Source organism: Corvus brachyrhynchos, unplaced genomic scaffold (genome assembly GCF_000691975.1).
Source record: "Corvus brachyrhynchos isolate BGI_N302 unplaced genomic scaffold, ASM69197v1 scaffold116, whole genome shotgun sequence".
In the NCBI taxonomy this organism is placed as follows: domain Eukaryota; kingdom Metazoa; phylum Chordata; class Aves; order Passeriformes; family Corvidae; genus Corvus; species Corvus brachyrhynchos.
This window is the reverse complement of record NW_008240221.1, coordinates 13,942,342-13,968,007: the sequence shown is the minus strand read 5'-3', so window position 1 is coordinate 13,968,007 and position 25,666 is coordinate 13,942,342. Positions and strand designations below refer to the sequence as shown.

The 25,666-nt window shown below is 44.1% G+C and overlaps 1 protein-coding gene across 3 annotated transcripts in view; it reads right to left on the bottom strand.

Moving 5' to 3' along the window:
- Positions 1 to 25,666, bottom strand: part of ADGRF5 (adhesion G protein-coupled receptor F5) — a 47,963-nt gene that overhangs the window by 17,483 nt on the left and 4,814 nt on the right. The window contains exons 1-8 of one of the 3 annotated variants that reach the window (XM_008641822.2): positions 24,182 to 24,502; positions 7,716 to 7,867; positions 6,259 to 6,386; positions 4,079 to 4,139; positions 3,341 to 3,511; positions 1,852 to 2,031; positions 671 to 798; positions 178 to 236 (exon numbers count right to left, since the gene is read on the bottom strand). In XM_008641822.2, the coding sequence (XP_008640044.1) occupies positions 178 to 236; positions 671 to 798; positions 1,852 to 2,031; positions 3,341 to 3,511; positions 4,079 to 4,139; positions 6,259 to 6,360 (701 nt within the window). In that variant the 5' untranslated portion in view covers positions 6,361 to 6,386; positions 7,716 to 7,867; positions 24,182 to 24,502. Of the gene's footprint in view, positions 1 to 177; positions 237 to 670; positions 799 to 1,851; positions 2,032 to 3,340; positions 3,512 to 4,078; positions 4,140 to 6,258; positions 6,387 to 7,715; positions 7,868 to 24,135; positions 24,157 to 24,181; positions 24,503 to 25,666 lie in introns of those variants that run through there. The other 2 variants (XM_017745066.1, XM_017745065.1) reach the window with 2 other exon arrangements.

The following is a 25,666-nucleotide window of genomic DNA, read 5'->3' as shown; positions in this document are numbered from 1 at the left end:
TCCCATTTCCATGGTCATATCTAGGCTTTGCCTTGCAGGGATTATTCTGTTATTCAGTGTGTGTATACTGGGAGTGGGTTCTAGCCAGACTGAATGTAGCCTTTGCTGATTTGTGTCTCCTTGAGACTGGACAGAAGTATTTGTGTCTTCCAGGAAAAAATGAAATTATTTACTTACCTGAAACCCATCACTGTTGCTGATACAAAGCCTGGTAAACATCTGTAGCTGGCATTAAACTGTAAACAAAGACATGTGACATGGTGTAAGTTCTCTGTGTATTACTGCAGTATGCTTAAAATAGGAAACTCTCCATTCCTGATGTGAGTAAGGACATGTAGCATATCTGATACAACAGGCCTGGTGCTCTCCTGGTGTCATGGAATAAATTTCTGTTCATGGTTTCATTCATGTGTACTCACATGGATTTAAGATAGGACCAATAATAAGATTTTTTTGGTGCTTTAGATACAAAAGATCCCTAAATACTTCCCAGTGTATTAAAAAGAATGGGAATATTGCTGTTGCCTTCAATGGAGTCAGCTTTGGCCCACTTTGTAGCTCCCACTTCCCAGCTCCCCACAGAGACACTGACAGGCCACCCTATATCCTAGGCACTTGGGGTAAACACCGTACTTCTCTACCTTCAGAGATGAAAAACTAAAGTCATTACCGCTTTTTCAAGGTCCCCTTTATATTTTTGGTATAACACAGAAGAAGAATCCTTGAGATCATCCTGGAACTCTGTGTCGAGTCTGACTGACATATTCATTACAATGGGCTCTCCCATACCACATGAGTCTGTAAGGAAAGACATAAAAATAAATGGAAAATAATCAAAAACAATGCTTATGAGGTGAAAATCTGTTGCAAATCTGATGAGATGAAACTTTTTTTGTTCAGCAAAAGCTGAAAGTCCCAAAGAGGCATGGAAGTGACTCCAGGAGCTGGGGCTCCAAATGCATCTAAATATCTGCAAGTGTTTGGGTCAAGGTGGGCCCATATTGCAAGGAGAAGAGCTTTAGACCATCTCTGCCAACCTTCTATATTCACAGGTGATGTGGTACCTGGCTCAGTCCTGACTGTGGTGGCTGGTGGGCCTGTGGTACAAGGGACAAAGAGAGTCCACTGGTGGGACAGTCCCTAGTACCAAAAGATCCTCCCCAGGTTAGGGTGACAAAAGAGGCTTCCCCCAGGATGCTCTGTTCTGTTATGTTAATGTAGCCCAGTTCTGCTTCTGTTGGCCTCCCTATGCCTTTGTACCTTAAATGTCCCTGCCCTAGAAGGTTCTCCACTCCCTGTTCCCCCCATTGGCCCTTGCCCCTCGCCACTCTCTCAGAGTTTCCCTACTGGCTCCCGTTCCCTAGTCCCGCCTGTGTACCACCCCTGTGCCCTCAGACCATTGGTCCCTCATGCTCCCTCCACTCCCATACTTAAACCTGGATCCTCTCCTGTTCTTTGTTTTCGTCTCTGGAACCCTTCAGGTGTGTGGCTGTACTAAACTCCTCCCGTGGAACCCCATACGAAGACCCTTCCTGCCTCTTTGTCATCAACCCATTTTAAGGAGCTATCCGTGTGAGTGTGTGTGTACACGTGTGAGTGTGTGTGTACACACATGTGTGTGTGTGTGTACACGTGAGTGTGTGTGTACACGTGTGTGAGTGTGTGCTGGTCCTGCTGAGCGGCTTTGCCTTGGAGACGTTTTCAGAAGGTCGCGGCTTGTCACCATCCAGCACCGCAAACCCGGAGCGCGATACCTGATGTGCTCTTTTATCACACCTTTTATCACTATTCTGACATCTAACCAGTATATGGGCTGCACAGTGATTTAAGTTCTGCCCTGTGTCTCCTCACCTTCAGTCTGGGGCTCACAGTAAGGTCCATAGAAAGGCATTTTCTGTGTGTAGCCACAGGGCAGGGCCGGTTCCAGGCTCAGAGAAGGGCAGGGCATCACATCACTGCACACTGTGCTCGGCCAGGCATATCCATTTTCACAGAAACAGCAGCTGTTATTCTCACCACTGGGCAGGCAGACTGGAGTCGGACAGCCAGAGAAATGCCATGAGAATGGTAAATGAGGCATAGCTATTGCAAGATAAATATATACCTTTCTATGTCTTCATGACAGGGATCTCAAAATGTTGCCCTTCTTGTGAGTTCACTTGAATGGTGCTAAAATGGTGATCTGACACCTTGCAAATTTTACTCTGCTAATTGTAAGAGACAAACCAGAAATGGGAACCAGACTGGTACAAGGATAAGTCCAATCAATTATTTTTAAGTAATTGGATGGAGATGTGAAGTCTGATCCCAAAAATTTACCTGGCATACTGGCCAGGGTCCCATAACACTTTTCAGACTGGATGTTTTTATGCCACCTGAGCTGAAAGGAAGTGTATAGGCTTTTAAAGATTGTAAGAGCAAGATCATTCAGAGTCCCAGTGGCTAGTGAGGTGTTGTTTTGTTCTGTGTCCCAACAGATGCTGTGTGAGGGAAGGTATCATCATTACAAAGTGCTTTAAAGCACTGAAAAAACAGAAACCAACCAAAAAAACCACCAAAACCCAAAAAACAAACCAACAAAACATATCACTGTAACTTTTTCTGCTCTAAATGTGTTATTAGAAAAGTAAGATATTAACAAACTGATTTTCACACATTACACGTGAGCCCGAAGGCCCATGAAAATCCGTTTGCATGTTGTTTTGGGAACTGTTGAACACTTCCTTTCTCTGCTTTACGGGTCAGTGATAAGAAGGTATCAAATCTCCTCTGCTGTTGTAAATGCCTGGTATGTTTGTATATCCTCCGCTGTATTACTCAGATGTGATGTTGCACAACCACAACTCCTGTAATAAAACCTGTCTGATATCTTGCCCTGTAAGAATAGGTTAAGTGAGCTCTCTTGCATGCAGCCTGTCTCTGTCAGGGTCAGAGTACAGCCTCTTACAGCCATTTACGTTCCAGATACAGGAGGAGGGAAGTAAACAGTCTGATAACTGCTGTCACAGCTTCCTGGAACTTGAAAGTAACTCAGACTGCTTGTTAGCCAAACTGGAGCAAAATCCTTTGGCTCAGGCTTCCTCCGGCTTTGTCCCTTCCTTAGGAAAAGAAAAGCATCCAAAGCTATTCCTAATGCCAACATTATATAAAGAAGAGTGGTGAGAGACAGATAAATATGCTGTTGTGTGCTACAGCTTCAGCCTTGCTGGATCTTTCAGCAGGCAGCAGAGATGGTTCAGTTTTGCTGATTCCTAAGTGTGATGGGTGGTAAGAGTGGGAGACATCAAATACTGACAAAACCCCACATTATCCAGAATATACAAATCAATAACCAACACACCTGTTGTAATGCTGATGTTTGAAACTGTCGTTTGTGCATTTGAAATATTAACTGGAACTGTAAGACTGACGTTTTTGAAATAGTCTTTGATTGGGTCCAGATAAGATGAATCCTTCAGGCTTACTTCAATGTCAACAGTGTACTCCGGAAGGGGGAGGTCAAGAATAAGCACTGAAAGAGAAATAGAATGAGACTGCAAAGCTGTGTTTGAGGGTAAATCACAAATTGATGGCCTCCAGTTTAGCATTTGGGGTCTTCGTTGCTATTTAATGGTAGCTGAGTGTGGCATTCTTCTTAGGGAATCTCCTTGTTTCCCACTCAGTAGACATTCTGCCTCTGTTTTATCTGCTGCTTGTCTGACAAAAGCCAGATTTCTTTGGTGTCAGAGCAATAGGAAGCTGATACAAATGGCATAGTATGTTCATAGAATGCTGTCTCATCCCTTCTCTCTGTAGAGTCAGTAAGTACATGGGTTGCCAACCACAGACTGAGCCATATAGGATTATCTTGTTTTTATCTCATTCCATGAGTTTTCTCACTTTATCCTTCTGATTCTGTTCCCCATCGCACTGAGGGAGAGTGAGTGAGTGGCACTGTGGTGCTTAGCTGGGGTTAGACCACAACCACATCTTGTCCTTGATGTTCCCAGTTCAGTACATCAAGAGATGCTGTCCCTAACAGTGATTTCACCCTTGGCTTACAGAAGCCTGCTCTGTTACCGTGCATTTGTGTACATACTGTTTCGCTTCTGTCTTTGCATCTCTGGGTGGAAGCTTTCCTGTTCTAGTATGCTGTCAATCTGTGGGGGAAAAAAAAAAAAAAAAGAGGGTGAAGCTCTGTGAGGTCAACAAGGTGAAACTTTAGCTCTTGTCGTTGGCAAAAGAAATTAGTGAAGAAAATACTGACATAGGTAATTTTTTCCCACTAATATTGGCCTCACCTCTCCAACCTCCCACCCCAACTTCCTCTTTAAACAGAAAGTTTCTATCTTCCAAGAAGGGAAGGGTTAAGCACCAGCTGAGGGATGTACTGAGTTTGCAGATGCCTCTTTGCATATCTCTGCAAGCCAACTGTTCCAGCTTAGGAGGATTTTCATGTCTGAGCCTCAAGGCCTCTAGTGGGCTTACACAGTGCACTTAGTCCTGGGCCAGCCTTGTGAACTGCTTGGGAAACGTGGCCACTCAGCCTTTGAATCCAGAAACTGGACTCTGATCACCCTTTGCTTTCCTCTTTGCTCTGAGCTCCCACCTCTGCAGCAGCTGAGCCAGCCTGAGCAGGAGAAGAAAGGGGATTGAAAAGCCTTGGCTCCAGCTCAGTTGACAGGTCAGCTATTTTGGGGCCATCAGTAACACACAGTTGACCAGGGCAGGGGTGGCACCATTTCACTATGACTGGGTTTACACAGGCTGCAGCCAAGTGAGATTCAGACCATCTTATCTTTTTTTAATTGTGCCCTAAAAATACACTGGCACCACCGTTAGCAAGAAAGGCTAAAGAACAAGCAAAGACGCAGGCAGGAAATTTGCAGTTTTGCCAGTTTCTTGGTTCCTACTGAAACCTTTATTTACAGAAAAGGTGAATAGCTTGGCAACTCTTAAGTCATCTCTTTACATAAAGGAACCATCTGGTGTGTGATTAGAGCTGGGTTTCTATTGCAGCTGTGCTGGGGTGAGGATCCCAAGGCGTGCTGGCACTTTTTGCTGCTGGGATGTTACCTTCGTGTTAGAGGTTGGCTGCAAGAGTTACAGAAAGTGCACTGTGACCCACGTCTTCCTCCAGGTTTGGACTCAGTGATTTCCTTTTTCAATTATTCTCCCAAACAACTGCAGGGGATTGCTAGGTTGCTAAATAGTTCACATATTTCACACTGTTAAGTAATGACTCATCTGCAGGCTGTCCCATGATCAATGGTGCTAAAAAAAGAGGTGTTGCTTTTTTCATGAAAACTCCTAAGTGCTGAGATGGAGACAGCTTGAAAAAAAAAATCAAACAAGATATTTGGCCACTGTTAGACACCTGCTGAAGCGCAGGTGAGGCTGCTGCAACCAGACATATTTTGGTTTGCCAAGACAGGGGATAATGGTTGAAAGAGCTTAAGGAGTTCCCACCTTCCTCTTCACATTTCCTTTCCTTTTTTTCAGCTTTCTCAAAGAAGGAGGTTCTCAATTTGCTCACGATGGAGAAGACAAACGAAGTATTTTCTGGTCTAATAGTAATTGTGATGACCAAGAGTGGTAGATTTGTAGACTAGTTTTCTCTACCAGATTGTATTTACTTCCATTTGGTCAGACCCTTGGTTTCTCTGTTCCTCTTTTGTCTTTTTTGTTAGGGACTATTTGTGCAGAAATAACAAACCCATGTGCAGGATGAAGCACAAGATGGCTTTCCATAATTCACACTAATGGTGAAACAAAAGGGATCTGTGAGGATTATTGAAAATGTGGGAAACTGAAGTAAAATCTCAGTTCATGAGCAACATCTAAACACAAATCACTCAGGAGTGGTGTTTTGGTCATGTGCTCTTGTCCTACTGTTGGGACAGTCCTGTCGCCTACCTGCAAACACTTCACTTCTAGATATATTTGGTTCTTTTCTCATAGGATGGGTGAATTCCATCCAGGAACAGTGCCCACATAACTGTTATGCAGACTTAGCTCCAGAGATAGCAACTGAAATCCCTTGCAGACCAACACAGGTGAGAAACCAGATGTGTTTTGTTCAGTGCCTTCTGGAGAGGCTTTAAGACTGGGAAACAAGAAGAGCCCAGTTCCTGGAATTCTCCATTTCTTTTACACACTGTGGGTTCAGATTCCCCCTGGTCTTATTCTGACTTCTTCCGAGGTTTTGTGGATGTAAAGGAGAGCATCAGGGTGCTACAAGCAGAGAGTCACTGAAAGCCAGGGGGGCTGGATACTCACTACATATGGGAATGGATAGAAGTTTGAGCCCTGTGGTGTCTGGCAGCAGGCTGAGACCAGCAGGAACAGGCAGTGGAGACCTGTATTGGTTGGGGATGACATTTTGCCCGGTGACTTTGCTGTACAGCCTGAAAAGACAATGAAGCAAAAGGACCAGGGAATTTTCATCTGACTCATGCAGTAGGAAATACCAGCCCACTCCACAAAAACAGTGTGTTCTGCCTTCTTCAGCAACTCTGCCTGTTCAGTCCATGCAAGACAGGCCTTAGAACAAGGCCTGTAACTATTCCTCTGCACTGCCATCAGACTGTTTCCACCATCTCTCGTTTTTCTTATGTCAGCTGTACCTACTCAAAATAGGAGAAAGAAATTGCTTGGAGAAAGCAGAATCCTAAGCAGACTCCTAACAGGGACAAAGGAAATGGTGCAAATCTGCCATGAGAAAAGTTGACTTTGGCTCTTCAAATATCCCTCTCAGTGGTACTTGGGAAATGCACAGCCAGGAGATGAGGGAACAGTTAGGAATGTTGCTGCAAGTGAGGGGCTGTCCTGTTGCAGCAGAGAGGACTCTGCTACCAGCTGTATCCCACTCTGGAGAGGGTTGTAGCATCACCATGGGCTCAGCTACAGATTTCTGTGTGTTTTTTACCCCTTGGCTAAATGGACACAATGGAGTGGTATTTCCTGGAAATAATCTGTGTTATCTTGAGGTTTTAGAGCACTTCTCCCTTAATTGCACTGAAGTTACCAAATTAGTGAACAAGAATCTAAGATGACACACAAGAATATAATGTGGTGCCTGAAATCACACACACACACGGGGACACACATACCCCCACCTGCCCACCCCAGTAACATTTCCTACATCATTAATACCTGAGCTAATTTAGTCATGCAGTAGATTGGATGATGAAACATAAAGGGAGAGGTAAAACACTCATGAGCCCTTATAAGACATTTATGCAAACAAAGGGAATAGAGAAAAGGAGGTGAAGAATACATAAAAGATATATATTTTGCTATGAATATGCACTTTCTGGTTATTCCTAACAAATCAGTTTCCTAGCTCCAGAATTAACAACTGTTAGAGAGCTACAGAAAAAGGCAGAACCCAAGCAGGTTGTGAAAAATCATTTTCAGCATTGAGGAAAGACTGTAAGCATAGTACTGAACAGTGCCTGAGTGGCTAACACCAGCCTGATTAAAATCATGAACTCTTGTAAAATTACAATCTTTCTGCACTGAAAAGGCTGTTCATCCAAACTCAAGTTTTGCAAGGCAGTGAGTCACTAGGGGAAAACAGAAAAATCAGCACCTCCTGAGATCAGTGGCTGCCTATTGCAACCATTATTTATCAGAGCTGGTGCTCCCAAGTGCGCTGGGGCTTTGCTGGCACTTTACTGCTCAGAGGAGCCCATGACAGAAAATGACAATAGGAACATGATCTGAGGTCTCACCTCGTGAATTGGAAGAGGATGGCAATGTGTTTATAGCCACGCATGTACTCGATGTCACCAAGGTGGGTGCCCAGCAGGGATTTGTGACTTTTCTCACCAGATGTGGTTCTTACAGAGATCCATCTGGAATGGGACTTCACCTGGATACTCACCTGGTTAAAAGATAGGAAGCAAAAGTAGGCATAAATTATTTTCTTTTCCAGTACAGAGATGCCATCACCAGAGCTCTGCAGGAATGAGGTGTAAGCTTGTACCTTACCCTCTGTTCTCAAGCAATGTGGAAAAGGCAGTGATCAGTGTAGCAACACCATGGAAAACTTTACATGATTGAGACTAACAAAAGCGAAGCCTGTCTGTGAAGATCTGCATTGGGGTCATAGGAGACTGAGTGACCTGATCACAAAATTCAGCACTGATAAGTGTAAGGTAGAAAGAAATCATCATGACATTATGTGTTCTGTGTTGGACTCTGAACTGACTACTACCACTCAGAAATGGGGTCTGAAGAAAATGTCAGCTGAATTCTGAGATGCAGTTAAAGAAGGAAAATTAATTTTAAGACATTTTAGGATAGCAATGGAAGGAAAAAACCAAAACCAAAATGAAAAACCCATTCCAACCCAACATAAGCAAAACAAAAAAAACCAAAAGTAAACCAAAACAAAATAAAATAAACAAAGAAAGAAAAGAAAAGGGAGAGAAAACTCTTTTATCTAGACATCTGAGCTAACATGGTATAGCTGCTCTTATACTTCTATACAGAAATAACCAGAAAGAACATCACAGTGATTCAGAGTATCTTCCCACCCCACTCCTAAATCTATTAAAATAAAAGAGTGCTACAGTTTGTTTTTTTTAATCCAATCAATGAATGGCTAACAGAATTGGGGGGGAAAAAAATGTGGGGAAATTTTTTTCAGTTTCCTGGGTGTGTCTGTCACTATATCCAGAATTCTACAAAAGAGACTATTTTGCTATTTTGAAGATACCATCCACTTGTAACAAACTCAAGAATTCCATGGATCTGGCTGATCCCAAGATCACGACTGATCAAAGTGGATCAAGAGGGAAATATTTTAAGATGTGACACATGTCCTTGAGATAGTGACATGACTTAATAATTGAAGCACTAACAAAACAAAGGCTTTTGGTAGCTTTGTATATTCAGCATATTCTCACAGCATATGGTAAAAAAAACTTAATCTACACAAAGAGTTTGTATTACACTGGTAACAGGTTGTTGAAACAGATAATAGAAAGGCAAAAAGGTCATTAAACAAAAATTATGATGAGGGTAAACAACATCTGGTACAGTTTTGCATTTATCTTTTGCCCTCCTCCCAAACTTGCTTTCATATTCAAATGTTGTGGGTCAGCCCCTATTTTCAAACATATCTTTTGTGTGACTTTATGTAGCTGACAGCAAACACCCTGTTAATTGTACATGTAAGACAACATATAGAGGACAACTCATGTCAGTGAGAGCTGGGCTGCTACTCAGGCTTTGGTAGCTATTTAAAGCTCCAAAACATCCCAAGCCAGTATCTAGAAAGCCAGAAAATCAACAAATGAATTGCAAATGGGGAAAAGTATTAAATGTTCTTCTCAAGTGATGTGGCTGTTCCCCTCATTCATTTAATTTCCCAATGAATAAAGCATTGCTGTAAACTTTTTAGCAAGCAAATTCTCAAGTATTTGTCTGCCTTCAGTGGGCAAAGCACATGTGTAGACACATTCCTCATTTCTCATACAAAATGTCTCCTGGGAAGCAATAAGTATCTTCAACTTAAAAAGCCCCAGAGAGCTAAAGAAGTCCAGATTCGCTATCAAATGCTGGTTCCCCACCGCATTCAGGTTGGAAAATATTGTTCAAAGTTAATTCTAAAATGCAGAGGATTCCTAGAGGTAAATAGCAAAGTCTCATTTTAACCCAGGACATAGGTGAGATACATGACCTTCTTTTTAAATTTTCTCTAAGCTTCTCTTTTTCACGAATGTTGCAAAATAATTACACCTTCTCTTGTAAATCCACCCAGCACAATAGTCATCATCACACGTTTTAGAAAATAAAGACAACACCCAGAGATATAATATGATTTACCTTCTCAGGTGGTTCAAAGAGATCTTCTAATTGGATTCATCTTAAACATCATCTGCTTTCTACCACAGCCCAGGCTACTCTCTCAAAGAGAAATTAAACCACGGGAATTTTTATAATTAGTTGAACAAGTTATTACTGCCCAGAAAAGAAGTTGCCTCTAGAGCCTGCACTCAAATTTCAAGTGTGAGGCTGGGCAGATATACCACCGCAGAAAACCCACAAGGCATTTTAAGAGGAGATATTTCCTGATACCATTCATCAGGTTGTACTCATTATTTCCCCCTGCACTGATCTGAGTTCTTCAGTGTCTTATCTGCAGATTAGTGGATTAACTTGTTCCACTGCTGTTACTCACCTTCTTTGTTCTAACAAAAGAGGGTGTTGAGGACTGAAAGCTGCAAAATCATGTTTTGTAGCTATGGCAAAATGTCTGTGGACTTTGACTTAACTATTAAGGGGGAAGCCCCCAAAATCTTCCAACCTGAGCTGGCAGCACGTTTACTGTGAGGGGCCTGCAAGGCTCTATGGAGACACATGTAGGCCCTTGGAGAAGCTGCACAGAGATGCAGACCTGCAGTTCTGATGGCTACTGGAATTCCCAGAAACCAGGGGAAATTCTGATGTGTTATATTTCTACCTTGAACAAAATCTGGAGCCAAGAACACACTGGACAAATAGTGGAAATCTGTCCAGGTAACAGTGGAACCCTTGTCCCTACAGTGTTTGGTAACAGTTGGTTTATCAATGGAATTTGTTTCCACAACAGTGTGTGAGACAGTGACTCACTGAGCTGTGTGGAAAACCCTGAGATTAAGCTCATGTTGTGGGGGATTATTTTTTAAACACTGATTAATTCAGGAGATAGGTCTGTTCCCTTTTCTGCAAACCTGGTTGCCTGCTGCTCCTTGCAATGTGGTGAGTCAGACCTCAGCCTTTTGCAGCAGTTTTAAGGTGATTAAATTGGCATGACTGATGCCCTCTTTGCCCTTACAGCATGTTTTTGTCTTCACTGTTGTGCTGGCATTGGTCTGATTTATTGCTTACCCAAGCTGGTTCAGGAACCTGAAGAAGCAGAAGGCCAAGCCTACATCTACAGCACTTAATGCCACCACCTCTCTCTCTGCAGACTGGTTTTATTGATGGCTTTGTGCTGGTGCCTTCCGGTCAGTTTAACTGCCTGTCCCTATAGAAAACTAAACCAGCAATAAAGTGTCCAGCTTGCTTTCATCTGAGCGAATCTGATCATCTTAGAGAAGGTCCCCGTCAGTGACAGGGCCAGAGCAAGGGGAAGAGCAGGTAAGTGGCCCCAGGCAGGGAAGGGAGAGGGAACAGGGGTTGGCAGACATGGCAGGAGCATAAGGACAAGGAGGACCTCTTCCTTTCTGCCCTGGCAAGCTGTTCAACAGAAGTCCATGGTCTATCCCTACAGAAAAAGCTGATCATTTTCTCCCAAAGTTGCTCCCTTGGCTGACTGCTTGCAGGTTTGGATGAACAGTAGTGCCAGTGCAAAGGCTGTGCTGAAGTGAAGGCAGAATTGGCTTAGGGTGAGTTACCTGTGGTGCAACTACACTTTCCACATTGCCAGCCCTTGACTGGAAAACTGGTCTGTGTTAAACTCTCTTTTCTCAAACCCCCTCTTTTTTTTTTTTTTTTTTTTTTTTTTTTTTTTTTTTTTTTTGTGGGAGAGGTTTTGTTGTGTTTTTCAAAAATTCTAAGAAAGAGCACCCTGGGGTGTGAGAAGGGGAAAGAATGTCAGCAAGGCTTTCTTAAAAGAGGGTTTCTGCTCAAGGCATATCACCAAACTGCAGCCTAAAGGTATGATAAATTTTGGTTTACTTTGCAGGAGAATGTGAAAATTATACAATGCCAGAGCATTAGGTATGTAATCAACTTGGTATGTGAGCACAGGCGATGTCCTGATCATCCTGATGTTTTTTCCTGTACTCATTCATCATGTACTGTCATGTCACCAGAAACTGTGAACTTCCTGGATTCTAAAGATTTAAAGTTTCAACCCCAGAACATTTTTTATTTAAGCATTTGAGTCTGCAGTTAGCCTTCACAGGCTCAGGAAAGCAAGCGAGAGGTGTGTTAGAGGACACCTGCTCTGAACCAGGAGCACTCATCCAGAACAAGGTAGAGCTACATGGGTCCTGTAATTCACTGGAAATGTGTGATGAACACATTTCATCTGTCATGAAAGATAGACCAGGGTAAGGTTCCCTCATAGCTGCACCCTGGGAGATACTGTTTAAAGTGAAAGCAAATGTGGAAACATCTTAGAAATGAAGGTGTTGCAAGCTTTCTTGACTCACCCATCCTCATTCCAGTCCTGAATGTTCACATTTCAGTCTCATCTCTAGAAATGAATCTTCTCAGTTTGTGTAATCAAACCCCACTGTCAATTGTATCCAAATGCAGAAAAAGATGCCAGAATCTCTCAGAAACTGGATGCAACACTGTGGGTTCTTGCATCATGTGCTATTCTTGAGTCTGAATTTTGTGTGTTCAGACACCCAAAGCTGTGTTTTTTTTAACATGTGAGGACAGAGTGAATCCCAAGCATATTGGAGTTAACAGGTAGATTACTTTGAGATAAATGTTTTTGGGGTGAATCTGGCAATGCTTGGGGTTTCATTTATTATCTCTATCACATGACTTTAGAGAGTTTTGCCCATCTCAGTCTTGCAGAAAAAAACTCTGGAGGGAGTCCTAAGAAATTGCTACCTAAATTCACTCATTGTAACGATGTTGAAATATCATTATTAGTTTTTTTAACAAATATTTTTAATTTAAGACCTGGGAGGTAACAAAAGTGCACTCTGTGATGCTGTTGATGTTTTGGCTGGAGCGCTCTGTCCGGATGTTGCTGTATTGGAGAGCATCCAAACGAGAGCCATGGGAATGCTAAGACAAGAGCATTGTATGACCTCAATGACAAGAGCAATAATCTTGTGAACAGGCTGAAGGTTTTTCAGATTAGATAGGACAAGACTCAGGTATGGACTCAATAACAGTTTGTCCCTTGAAAAAGGACTGTAAGGGATGTTCACAGTGACAGCTGGCTGAAGGATGTTGTGAAGTCACACAATCTGAAGCAAAGATAAATATGCTGGTGATTATGGAAAATATGTAATTGTAATGTTTAGAAGCACTAAATTAGTCTACCCAGGGTGGCTGCAAAGTTCCCTTCAGTTGAAGTTTTTAAGAACGGGCTATAAATTGCTGACATGGAAGAGAGCCTTTGATTCTGCCTCCATGTGAGTTTGTGGCAATGGCGTGACAGGTAGATTGTTTGCTGATCTCTTCCAATTACCTGTGTATCTCTGCACTTCTTCAGTTTGTGCAATTAATGAATTCAAAGAGATTCAGAGGAGATGTGCAAGGGCAGGGATCTGTGTTCTCAGAGCTGTGTTTGGACTGCCCAGGGCAGTGATTGTCTCCCTGTGCTTGCCACTGGTGAGACATCAAAAATCTTGTGTTCAGTTTGGGGTCCCTCATGACAGGAAGGACACTGTTGTCCTTCTCTGGACATGCTCCAGCATCTCAGAGATGGAGAAGGGTCTGGAGCACAACTCTGATGAGGAGCAGCTGAGGGAGCTGGGGGGGCTCAGCCTGGAGAGAAGGAGGCTCAGGGAGGACCTTCTCATCCTCTACAACTCCCTGACAGGAGGGTGAACCTGACAACCAGGTGGGGGTCTGGCTCTTCTCCCAGGGAACAAAGAACAGAACAAGAGGAAATTGCCTCAAATTGCACCACAGGATGTTTAGATTGGCTATTTAGAAAAATTTCTTCAAGGAAGGGGTGGTCAAGCACTGGAAGAGACTGCCCTGGCCAGTGTTGGAATCACCATCCCTGGAGGTATTAAGAAGATGCGTACATGTGGACTTGAGGGACATGGTTTAGTGGTGGATTGGCAGTGTAGGGTTAATGGTTGGACTTGATGATATTAGAGTTCTTTTCCAGTCTGTGATTCTACCTCAGACAGTTTAGGAATTCCTTTCTGGACCTTTGCAGCACAATATTCTGGTTTAAGCACAGAGGAGGTAAACTGTATCTACAGCCTTATTGAGGGTTTCCCCAAAACATTTTCAGAGGAGGGCTCTGGTTCACACCTTTTTCTACATCAGCTCACATTTTCCATCTTTGTTCATGCAGTATTTATCTTTCCTTTTGACCTACAATTATGACTTTAGATTCCTCTATTCCTCCATCAGCCTTCCTGTGAATTGTTGATGACCTTTTTACATACCCAAATAATCTACACGGAAAATGAAAATAATTTAGCCCCAGCTATCTGAGGATCAGGCTCAAATCATACCATGACCACACAGGACTTCCTGCAAGGAGAGAACAGCTCTGTAGGACTCATGTTTGCAGGGCATGGCAGCTGAAATAGCAGATGACTGAGAGCACAGAAAACACTGCCCAGCTAAATGTTCAAATTATCACATTCTCCAGGCATTCCTAATGCTCTGAGAGCAGCTGAAAGAACTTTCTGTGAGCATTTTTAACACATTCTGGACAGTGCCAGCCAGCCCTGCAATGTTTTCCTAGCCCTCCCAGCACAGTTCACAGTTGGACTTACTGCTTGTCTCTGGAGAACAGCAATCTGCCAGATCAGTGAGGGTATTCTTGCATGAGTAAGCATCAACTGCCACAGTTACTGGCTAAGCATTAACTCAGGGAAGGAGGAAGGTGAGAAACAGTCCGGCACATTTGGAGAGGCATGAACACCATCCTGGTTGCTGGCCAGCTGTACAGCTGGCCCCTCTGGGAGGGCACCACACCAAAGCTGGACCTCTGGCCAGCCTCTCCCCAGGGACTGGGTGACAATACACCTGCGCTTACAGCCACATCACTGTGTTAGGACAGGAAGGGCATTTTTGGCAGGGAGGTGATGCCCACAGGATTCTTGGGTATGGTCCTGTGCAGGGCCGGGAGCTGGACTCAGTGATCCTTGGGGGTCTCTTCCAACTCAGCATGTTCTGTGATTCTGTAGTAGCTCATGGCTTCTATGGCCTTGCCAGTGTAGCATGATACAGACACCTGGGTTCTACCAGAGCTGGAAATAACATGCTCTTGGCATTCCGTATAATCCCTTGCAGCAGGGCTTAGTAGCTCATTTCTGGTTTCCAGGCTACTTCTATAGACATTCTCTCAGACCTGTGGCTCGTTACTTGGGTTCCTTAGCTCAGGTAACCTCAGTTCACCCAGAGGGACCTGGCCTACTCCACCTTATCCTTCTGTCTGACTCGCCAACTCTGTCTCTGACAGGCAGACACATTTGGAAGCCTTTCTTATCCTGCCAGTCATGTCTTCTTTCTAGAATCTTTGTGACAACACTTCTCATTTGATGTTAAGACTTAAGAAAAATACGATTTCCTGGTTCTGGATCCATCTTAAGCACAGTGGCCAGTTCCTAAGCTCCCCAGTACATGAGCGACACACTGGAGTGAGTCCAGCAAAGGGCCATGAAGATGATTAAGGAGCTGGAGCATCTGTTATACCAGGAGAGGCTGAGAGAGCTGCTTAGACTGGAAAAGGAAAGGCACAGGGGGATCTTGTCAATGTCTAAAAATAACTGATGAGGGGACCTAAAGATACACCCACCCTGAAGTGGCCTCCTTGCTAAGGGGTTTTAAATGCAGAAGCGGAAACAAGCATTTCTGTTTCAGAAGACGCAGAGTTATCACTCCCCATGCAGCCATCCAACAAAAGGTATTTTCTTCCTGTTGGCTGAAACCTTTCTACATGCTATGTCTGGGAAAGTGGTCCCTCTTGTGCCAAAAGGGAGATGAATACAACTTTGGCATCAGCAGCAAGAAGAAAACAAACAACATTGCAGGTGCAACACATCTCCAGCCAGCAGTTCTTTGTGAGGGGGGTATTAGTCCCCAGCCTCAGCTCTTGGCCCTCGCCTCAGGCTGTAAGACATGTCCTGGGTCACTGAGGCCAAGAGCCCCCTGTGTAGTCAGGCAGCCATATTCTGCTTTAAAGCCTCATTGTAAAAGCCTTTAATTCTGTGCTTTTACTCCTTTGTTCACACTGAGAGACCATTCTCCATCCTTTCTAATGGGCTCTGGTTGTTTAATGTCATGAACAGATTGGGTGGATCCAAGGATTCTCTAGCCCAGGTGGTTCTTATCCAACAAGAGCTATAGCAGAGGCCCTTGGGAAGAGCTTTACAAAAATGAAGTAAGTTTGCAGCAGCACATCTTCAGAATTTTCTTTCCATTTCTGGCTATCAAGAGCTACAGGGATTTCTTGAGGCAAAGGCAGGTCATTGGTGTTTAACAGCCCTAATGGCCTATTAAGCTGACACAAATGAAGTAAATTATAAGAAAACCTATGAGAGTGTCCAGAATCCATAATTTGCAGGAGCAAAGAGGTCTGAATTCCTTTGCTTGCTTTGAATCTACCACTCGTGAGGGTCAAGTTGTCAAACTAGATAGGACAAATTTTTTACATGGCCTTGTGCCACATATGTCACTTTCACATTCCCCATCAGTTGTTGAGGCTGAAGAGTACTATGCCATTTTAGCACAGCAGTTCTCCTGCCTCTTTGGTACTTGTTCTACATCTTTCCAATTTAGCTGTATTTTTTTTAAAAACAGTTAGTTAAGCTCAGTTACCCCCATGCCAGCATTTTCCTGTGGCCTAAGCAACTCTGCCTCCCTTTAGGTATTTTGGATGAAAGGCTGTAAGATCTGTGGAGGTGAAGGATGCCTGGAGAGAGGAACCAGAAGCTGCTGCAGGTTAGAAGGTGTGAAGGGAGAGATCTGCAGCTGGCACAGGACAGTTTGGCTCCATGGCTGCCCAGTACCCTGAAGCAGCTGAACCATTTGCAAACAGCTATGGAACATTTTTCCAGAGTCTTGAACTCTGGGGCGAAAGCCTTGTTTTCAGTGCCTGTCCAGTTTGTTATTCCTCAGCCACAACAGAAGAGCTTTCCTTTCTCTGCATAAAGCATGACCTTTGGGTAGTGCGTAATAAGTTGGATGATCAGACAATGTTTGTTTCAGACAGAAAACACACAATGACTTTAAGAAACACACACCCAGGCACAACAATATTTCATGGGAGACTTGGCTGAAAGGGAAAGGGGGGACAGGGGAAGTTGCACTGACCTTAGATAACACATCTGAATGAGAACAAAAATAAAATAAACAGAAATTAATCAAGGACACAAAACTGAATTGGTTGGTGATAAGGATTCAAACAGGCAATAAACAGGCTGTGGCATGCTTTCTCTGTGATGTTTGTGGAACTGTATTATTCCAGCTCTGTGGAGCTAGCATGGTGCAGGGGGCTGAGTTTGATGGGATGCTCAGGGATCTCTAGGACATGAGCAGAGGTTTTGTTTTCCAGGGGAATAGAGGGGTTATTCTTATTTTTGTTAGTTTTGTGCAAACAGATGTCATGGAACTCATAAGTGAAGGGATGAATGTTCCCCATGCCATGTGGCATGTTAATATGCCTGGCTGAAAACAGTGATAGCTGAAACCAAAGTGAAATGGCATTTAAATCACACTTTACTGGAAAAAGATGCCCTGCCCATTTCTTGTCTTCTTCCTGGCAGTTCTTTCTCACTTCCACTCAGGTTTTTCTCTACTCCAGCTAAAGCCTCCTGCTTGACTTCCATGTTGGAGTTTTGTAGAGAACGAACAAAGAAAAAAGAAAAAATAATCCCTGAACAATGAACTCCACCCTCCTATTTCAGCTCTTTGTATGCAGCTGGGTACCACATGTTTGGAAAGCCTGTGGAAAAGCACACGCCAGCTCACCTCTGACGACTGGGATGAGAGAAGGGATGTAGCCATGAACTTTCCCTTCTTCTCCTTGTGCTTTTTGGAGCATCTGCAGTGGTGTGCAGGCCTAATTCACAAGTAGAAATAACACAACAAGATATTTGAAGCTCAGCACTGTGGTACTACCAGGAAGGAGGAACTTGCCAGGTACTCCCATATCAATGTAGTGAAGAGGGAGGTCTAACCTTATCTGTTGCAGTGGAATTTCCATGGGCTGCACTGAGTTTTGGATTGGGTCCCTGAGTCAGGCCAGACATGGGTTACTTCTATAGACTGAAGTACTAGAAAGTCTGATGACTGCATGCTTCCTGCTCATTTCATTTTATTAACCTCTTGATTTTTTTCCTGTTATTACTGCGAGTGCAGCTGTCTGTGTAGGAAGCTCCTGTAAGTTGTGTAGGTGTCAGCCTTTTGGAGTTTGTATAATCCCGCTCTGGACAAAGGGAGTTTCCTGTCTGAGGGCCAGGCTTGTCACACCTAGCAACAAAAAGGTGGAAGTACTAAATAGCATCCACCTTTTGCACAAAGAGTCATATAAATGGAGGGCAATCCCTCAAACCAGTGAAGGCAGGTCTCTGTTGTCCATATCTCTTAAATCCCTCCTCTAATGATAAAGCCTGAGAGAAAAAAATTGTTTCTATTTTGTTCCACTGATTTCATTTCCAGCCTTACTATTTTTGTACTGATCTGTCTTCCAGAGCACAGGACAACTCAGAATAGCTAAATAGTGCTACTATTTAACTTCTTGGAAGGCTACACCTGTCTATAATATTTTCAAAATTATCAGAGCTCTTATATCTTGAACATTGGCATTAGGTGTGAGATCAAGCCACAGTATCATCAACACAGATGGGACTAGTTTGTTTTACTAATGTTCAGAAGACTTTAAGGAATGGTAGACTTCAGACATGCTTATCCTTGTTCAAAATTATATCACACTTCAGACTGAGACCAGGGATGATCCAGACTTGTGAACTCCTGTGGTACTTTTTGGGTTCACATGGCATAAAAACACAGCAATGCAAAGACAAGTTATGCATGATGGCAGGTTTTCTCATTAGATACAACACCAAGAAATGGCATTTCTCCAGCCAAGGGTGCCTTTGCAGAGCTTAAACAAACACCTGCCATGAGATGTAGGGCCTGAGTAGACGAACTGCTGAGGTCTCTTTCTGCCTTGTTTTAGGAGGCCTAGCCCATAGTTACCATGTTGCTCGTCTCAGCCAATGCTAATGCCAAGACTCACAGAAATCCTTCAAAGAACAGTGTGGGCCAGGGGCTGTTCCCAGTCAGCAGCACAGCCTGGGCTGCCTTGTTTAGGGAGAAAAGGAGAGTTCAGGCCCATGGAGGTGAGCCGTACCCTGACTGATGGCCTCAGGGTTAACTCACCCTGCCCTGTTGCTGTGACAGTTTCTCCTAATTCTAGCATGGCCTAAAATAAAGTGCACATTTCAAGAACAGGAAGGTTCTCCAGCTCCACTCCAGCTCTACCATCCCCCAGGTCAATGGGATGAGGTTGGTGCTGAACTTTGGTGGCCTCTCTCACAAGAAGTTTTCTGCGGCCTATGTGTTTCTCTCTGCTGACTCTACAGGCAATCTAGGCCTTACTTCAGTAGGAACCTCCTTTGCTTCAACACCCTCAAAAGCACCTGTACTTACATTAAGGACAAGAGAAGCTTCCATTAACTGCTGTCAGATGGATTAAGCACTTGCCAAGTTGGTACTATCATGCTGGAACAGTGCTGGAACAATCATTGCAAGGCTGTCCAGAAACAAGGTGTTTAGGAAAAGAGGAGGTGGCTTTTAAAGCAGATTTTCAATAATAACACAGAACATCTCTGCTATAAGGACCAGCTGAGAGATCTGGCGCTGTTCAGCCTGGAGAAGACAAGGCTTCAAGGGAGCCTTAGAGCTCCTTCCAGTACCTAAAGGACCTACAAAAGGGCTGGAGTGACAGGACAAGGAGGGGATGGCTTTAAACTAACAGATGGCAGGTTTAGATTAATTATTAGGAAGAAATTATTTCCTGTGAGGGTGGCGAGGCCCTGGCACAGGTTGCCCAGAGAAACTGTGGCTGCCCAGTCCCTGGAAGTGTCCAAAGCCAAGCTGGATGGGGCTTGGAGCAAACCTGGTCTAGTAGAAGTGTCCCTGCCCATGGAAAGGGTTGGAATGAGATCAGCTTTAAGGTCCCTTCCAACCCAAAGCATCCTGCGACTCCATGATTTTAACATGTTGTGTATCCTAAATGCAGTAAGGGACAGTGGTTATGAACAGCTGTTGAACTTTTTAAGCCATAGACTCGAAACAGGATGGATAACAAGAGGAAGGAAGGAAGTGCCATCAGTCCTGTTTTATTGACAGAGATACTTGAGGCATGCACAGGCTTAGCTGGGATCTCAGACCTAGGATCAACCAACCCAAATTTTGGGGATACGGTGCAGGAATTTAGAGAATTTCTCTCTCAAGAAGGCACAGTAAAACAATTTCAGGAGCAAGGGGCATACTGTGAATAGCCTGTCATAAGGCATGTAGCGACATCTTTGGAATGAAGATGGCTTTCACACACTCAGCCTGGTGGTCATGGACGGCCAAGCCTGTGCTCACAGGGTTGAGCCAAAGCAGGAACTCTAGTAGAGCTTTTCCTCTGTGCATGAACAATTGGGGGAAGCTCGGTCATTTTGAGGAATTTCCGAGGACAGTAAATTACATACTCAATCACAACTCTATTATGTTTTGAGGGAAGGCATTTGGAAATTAATATTTCATATTAAGATTTAAATAGGGAATGCATACAGCTCTGCTGCTCACCAGCACCCTCAAACCTGGCTGCCACAGCATTTTCGCTCCTGTTGAGGTGTTTAAGCAGACCCTGGGTTGGCAGCAGCCAACCTTGTAAGCAGACCCTGGCTATCTCTGTGCCTCAGTTCTGTGCTGCCAAACAAGGGTGATATTTGCTGTCTCTGCTTCACAGGGTGCTTAGAGAGACCCTGGGGCACGAAAAACCCATCACTGATTGCACTAATGATCTGATAAAGCAAGACTTGTGGAAGTACCTAGAAGGCAAATGAGATGTGACTCCCTTTTCATCCAGAATGAAGGAATTCAGTGCCAGGAATGGTCGATATTAGGTGACCTTTGAGGTCTTCCTGAAACAAGTATTACTTTGTGTAAATCAGCCGATGGAGATGACACAAGAGAGTTTAAAGGTTTTTTTTTCCTGGGCTGGGAAAAAACTGTTTATTCAAAAGTTGTCCACTGGAAGGTGTCTGAAGGGTGAGCTAGAAATCCTGTTGTCATGGGCTGACCCTGGTCTGAAGCTAAGCACACACACAGCCACTCACTGCCCACCTGTCAGACGGGTGGAGAAGAGAATAGGATGAGAAAAAGTGCAAAAACTAGTGGATTGAGATAAATAAAGGTTAATAAGAGAAAGAAAGTGGAAAGAAAAAAAAGTGATGTGAAAGTGATCCTTCACTACCTCCCGCAAGCAGATGTACACCCAGAAAATGTCCAAGCAATGGCTGGTTTGGAAGACAACCCTGACTTCCACCACTATTTTTTTTGTTGCTGAAAATGATGTTATATGGTTTGAAACATCCTTTTTGTGAATTCAAATCAGGTTTCCCTGTTGTAATCCCTCTCAACCCTCATCCCACCCACAACAGAGTCAGTGGAAAAAAAGAGAAAGCCTTGATGCTCTGCAAGCCCTGCTCAGCAACAGCCAAAGCGCTGGTTTAGTATCAACACTTTTTCAGCCACAAACAGAAAACACAGCACTGCATGAAGAAAGTTAATTCGATCCTAGCCAGACCCAGCACACCCATCTTGTTTGGATTGCTCAGATGGGAGTTATGATGGAGAGGGGAGCACTTTGGGGCAGAATTCGTTGCAGGCTTCCACAGGAATAAACTGAATTTTGTACAAAAGAGATAAACTGTGTGCAGAGGTGGTGGATTAAGGCTACAACATCCGTGTCATGTCATGGGATGGCTGTCAGAGTGAAAGCTCTTCCAAGCCACCATCAACAGCAGATAAGCCCTCAGAACAGGCTGCAAATGTAGTCAAAAAATCCTTAACGAAGTCCACTGGTGCAGCATTATAACATGCAAATATAGCAGTGTAATTACTAGACAACCTGCTGCAGTGAATTATCTGCTCCGCAGGAGCTGATCTCTGAAAAAAACCGCCAAACAAACGTGGAATCGATCATTCATCCATCAGAGAGAAACAAGCCATTGCAAATCTTCTTTTGCTATCTCTTTCCCATTTTCCTTGTTCCTGCACACCCACCTTGTGCATTCCATTTCATCCACATTCCTAATACAACCTGTTCAGGGCCACTATCACAGCCCCACAGTTCCTGCCCTCACCCAGTGCTGGCTCAGTCCTGTCAGGATGCTGCCCAGCAAAGATAAGGGGGACGAGCTACTGCTCCCTTACCAGCAGGGCAGGTGCTGGATCAGATTAACCCATGGGCGGTAACTGTCCCCACGCAGGCTGAGCCACGTGCAGGATCATTTGAGAAATAAACTCTATAAGCATGCAATTGTGGTGGGTCTGCTCAGGAATGGCAATTGAACCCCTTTTGCAGATCATGGTCCTAAGAAACTGTTTCAAGGAAAACTGGAAATGGTTTTCTGCAAGGAGTTGGGTTTTACTGTAGATTCATCCCATTTGGTCTTAAAAAGCCATGATTCTTGCACAAGGCTGAGATTAATTCCAGCAGCAAACCATTTCAGTTTCAAGGGCAATACAACCCCAAAATAATGATGTCCTCAGGGATAATGCAATTCACTTCCATGCTTGTCCGCTGTCTTCTGGCAAACTGTGAATCACAGCCCAGAGCGGTGGCAGCAGCAGGTACGTTTCTTGGTCAAGTGAATGGGTTAAAAAAAGGAACTCTAGTAAAGGCTGCCCTGGTCTTTTGTGTTATAACAATGAGAGGAAGCTCTGCCTAGTTTGAGGAATTTCCCACGTCTCCAATTCAGATGTTGGAGAACTGCTTTATTAAGCCTGACTAAGAGGTGTTAAAAAAATAAAAATAACCAAGATCAGGACAAAGATATCTTCTCAGTGCCTACGCATGTTCTCTTTGTTTGTTTTTTAAATCTGGATCACCGGAGGCAAACTCAGACGAATCTAGGGAAGTTAAACAGTGAGAGATGTCACAGCAGGTTCCCGCTGAGCTGCCTGACCCATCACTGAGTTCAGTCAAGTGTCACTGCTACCCAGGTGCTAAAGATTTGCCCCTAAATTTCTTTAAATATCACTTAATTCTGCAATGTTGCCAAACATCACTGGACAGGTTAAGTGACAGAAATAGATGAGGAATTTTCTAGGTGAGAGGAAAATCTATGGGTTGTGAAATACCATTTTCTTCATGCAACAGCAAGTGATAGAAGCAGGAGAAAGGGAGCCTCAGGCTTTCAAATTCACATCCTTTCCCTTGCTATTCCCTTGCTTGTCACAAGCTCATTGCCTCCTAAAACTGTCACTGAAAGTGTGAGTTACAGCTTTCAAACAATAACACCTTTCTCCCCCAAATCCAAAAGCTCCTTGTGCACGTAGGTGAGCGTTGCTTTTCCATGATGCGGAGAGAGAAACGAGGTTGTACAGGTCACACCGCAGCTCTGCTTTTTTTCTGAATCATGATCATTTAAGCAAAGTGGATAGTGCTGCACCAGGGATGTTTGGAAATGGAGCAGAACTTTTGGGGATATAGACATCAGTGGAGGTGAAAGCATCAGAAAGCCTCCCTGCATCCCCCTGACACTGAGCACTGGCAGCAGCACTCCAACACACCACCATAAAACTGGCTTTCATTTAAGCAGCTGACAACACACATAGAAAAGAATGGAAACAAGATAAATGTGATGCTCAAAGACAGTATACAGAAGTTTCTCAACCTGTGGCTGTGGGTGCTCCAAGTCCCTCTCCCCTGTCAGAAAGTTTCACCTAATATGAAACTGAAGGGAGATTGCCCTTAAAGAAACCCACCGTTCTATACAGCTAACAAAAACACAGTGCCTGCATCTGCATTGCAAATTCCAGCCACTCTTAAGTACAAAGTGGAACAAACACAGTACAAACAAAACAAAGTGGAAAAAATTCTAAATGCTATTGCAGTTGACTTTTTTCTCCGAAACTCTGCAGCACGACTTAATAAGGAAGTAATAAATGCAATGAGGATTAGCACAGCATTTCTGTGCACGTCCCTCTTTACCTCTGCAGCCCCGAGCTTAAACGAAAGCAATCATAGCCTCTATTAGCATTCACTAGCCAAGCGAACAGGCAGTAGCACTTTGTCAGAGCTTGAATGGCATAATTAATACCCTGAACAGCCAAAAGCATCCTACAGAAAGCTGCCAACTAATCACCACAGAATGAAACACGTGCTGACTGCAGTTCCCCTGGCAGAAACCCGCAGCAGGTTTACTGGTGATGCAAAGCTTGCACCACACTGTCAGAATCTGGCCCGAAAAATTCCTTCAAGGCACCCTTACCCACCTCAAAATGTTAAACCAATGCCACATTTCACACACAGCATCCATACCTGTAGGACAACAAGTGCTGGTCCTGTCCGAGTCTTTTCCAAACTTGTCCTCTTGTACTGGGATGGAAACTTCCCATCCAAGTGTCACCTCCTGCCTCAGCCCCTGCCCTTTGTTTTTCCAGGATCTCGAGACACACCTGCTTTTCCGTGTGTGCTGTTGCTTGTTGGGCTTGGGGTTTGTTTTTTTGTTTTGCTTTTGTTTTCAGAACAAATTAAACAGCCCGTGAGCAATTCTCAGTGAGCGAAAGAACCTTTTGGCTTGTGGTGATTTAATCAAGCAAACCCCGTGACCTCCCTTTCCTGCGATCAGTGGGAACTGATCCCTTCTCCACCAGCGCAGGGTGGAGTTGCAGCTAAAAAGCACAAGCTTGAAAGGGCAGGACAGATCTTCCTCCTCCGTTTGTTGTGTCAGAGAACATGGTGATTGCTGCTGCTCCGAAACACGGAGGTGACCTCTGGCCAGGAAGGAACCTGGAAATATTTTCTAAGCGATTTCCTGCCGTTGGGGGGAAAGTGGATGTATGGGACACTTGGGTGGGGGTGCTAACAGAGCTGCTGGGCAGTGTGATTTCAAGATGAGCAGAACACTTTTCTGGTCATCAGGGGTGTGCAAGTAAAATTTTTTTTTTTTTTTTTTAACCCAGGGTAAACTGTTCTGAGAGTCTCAGTTGTCACTATACTGAATGATCTTGAGCCTACAGGTGCTCTTCGGACTTTCTGCTATCGTACTTTTCATGCCAAGAGGTGCTGAGATACTCTGCAAATTAATATAGAAGAGCCATTCCACATGGAGCATGTGTTCAGCAACACCTCAGCAATGCAGCTGTGCCACAAGGGCTCCTTGTCAAGGTGCAGAAGAAATCTGGGCTGGTTCATGCATCCAGAAGAACAACTGTTCCTGGAATAGCCCATAAACTGTGCTCTGCAGGTCATTTTGCCTCCAGTTTGGGCTCCCAAAGTGGGTTTTTCAAGCATTAGCCAAATGACTGCACCCCTGGAAGGTGAGGATGGTGCCCCAAAGCTCAGTCCTAGTTATGCTGATAAATGAAAGACACTGTAATGGCTTCCTTGGAATCACAGAATCATAGAAGAGTTTTGGTTGGAAAAGACCTCTATGATCATGGAGTCCAACCATTAATGCTGCATTGCCAAGCCCACTGCTAAACCACGTCCCTAAGCACCACATCCATGTCTTTTAAGTCCCTCCACCACTTCCCTGGACAATGTGTTCCTTGCTGTTGTCTCTCCTGGCTTCACACCATCTCTGATGTTCTTGCAAGGTAACTGCAGCCCCATGGCCCAACATCAACCCATCAGATGGCCCATGGCACCTCTGGTCCAGGTGCTATCTCTGATGAGAGGTATCAGCTTCTACCTGTTGACTGTACAAGCAGCTGAGAACAGCTTGTGCCTCTGTGTCTCAGGGTCTGACCGGGATGTATCTGGACCATATTTCTGAGGATGTCTTCAGATGGAAAATTGTAT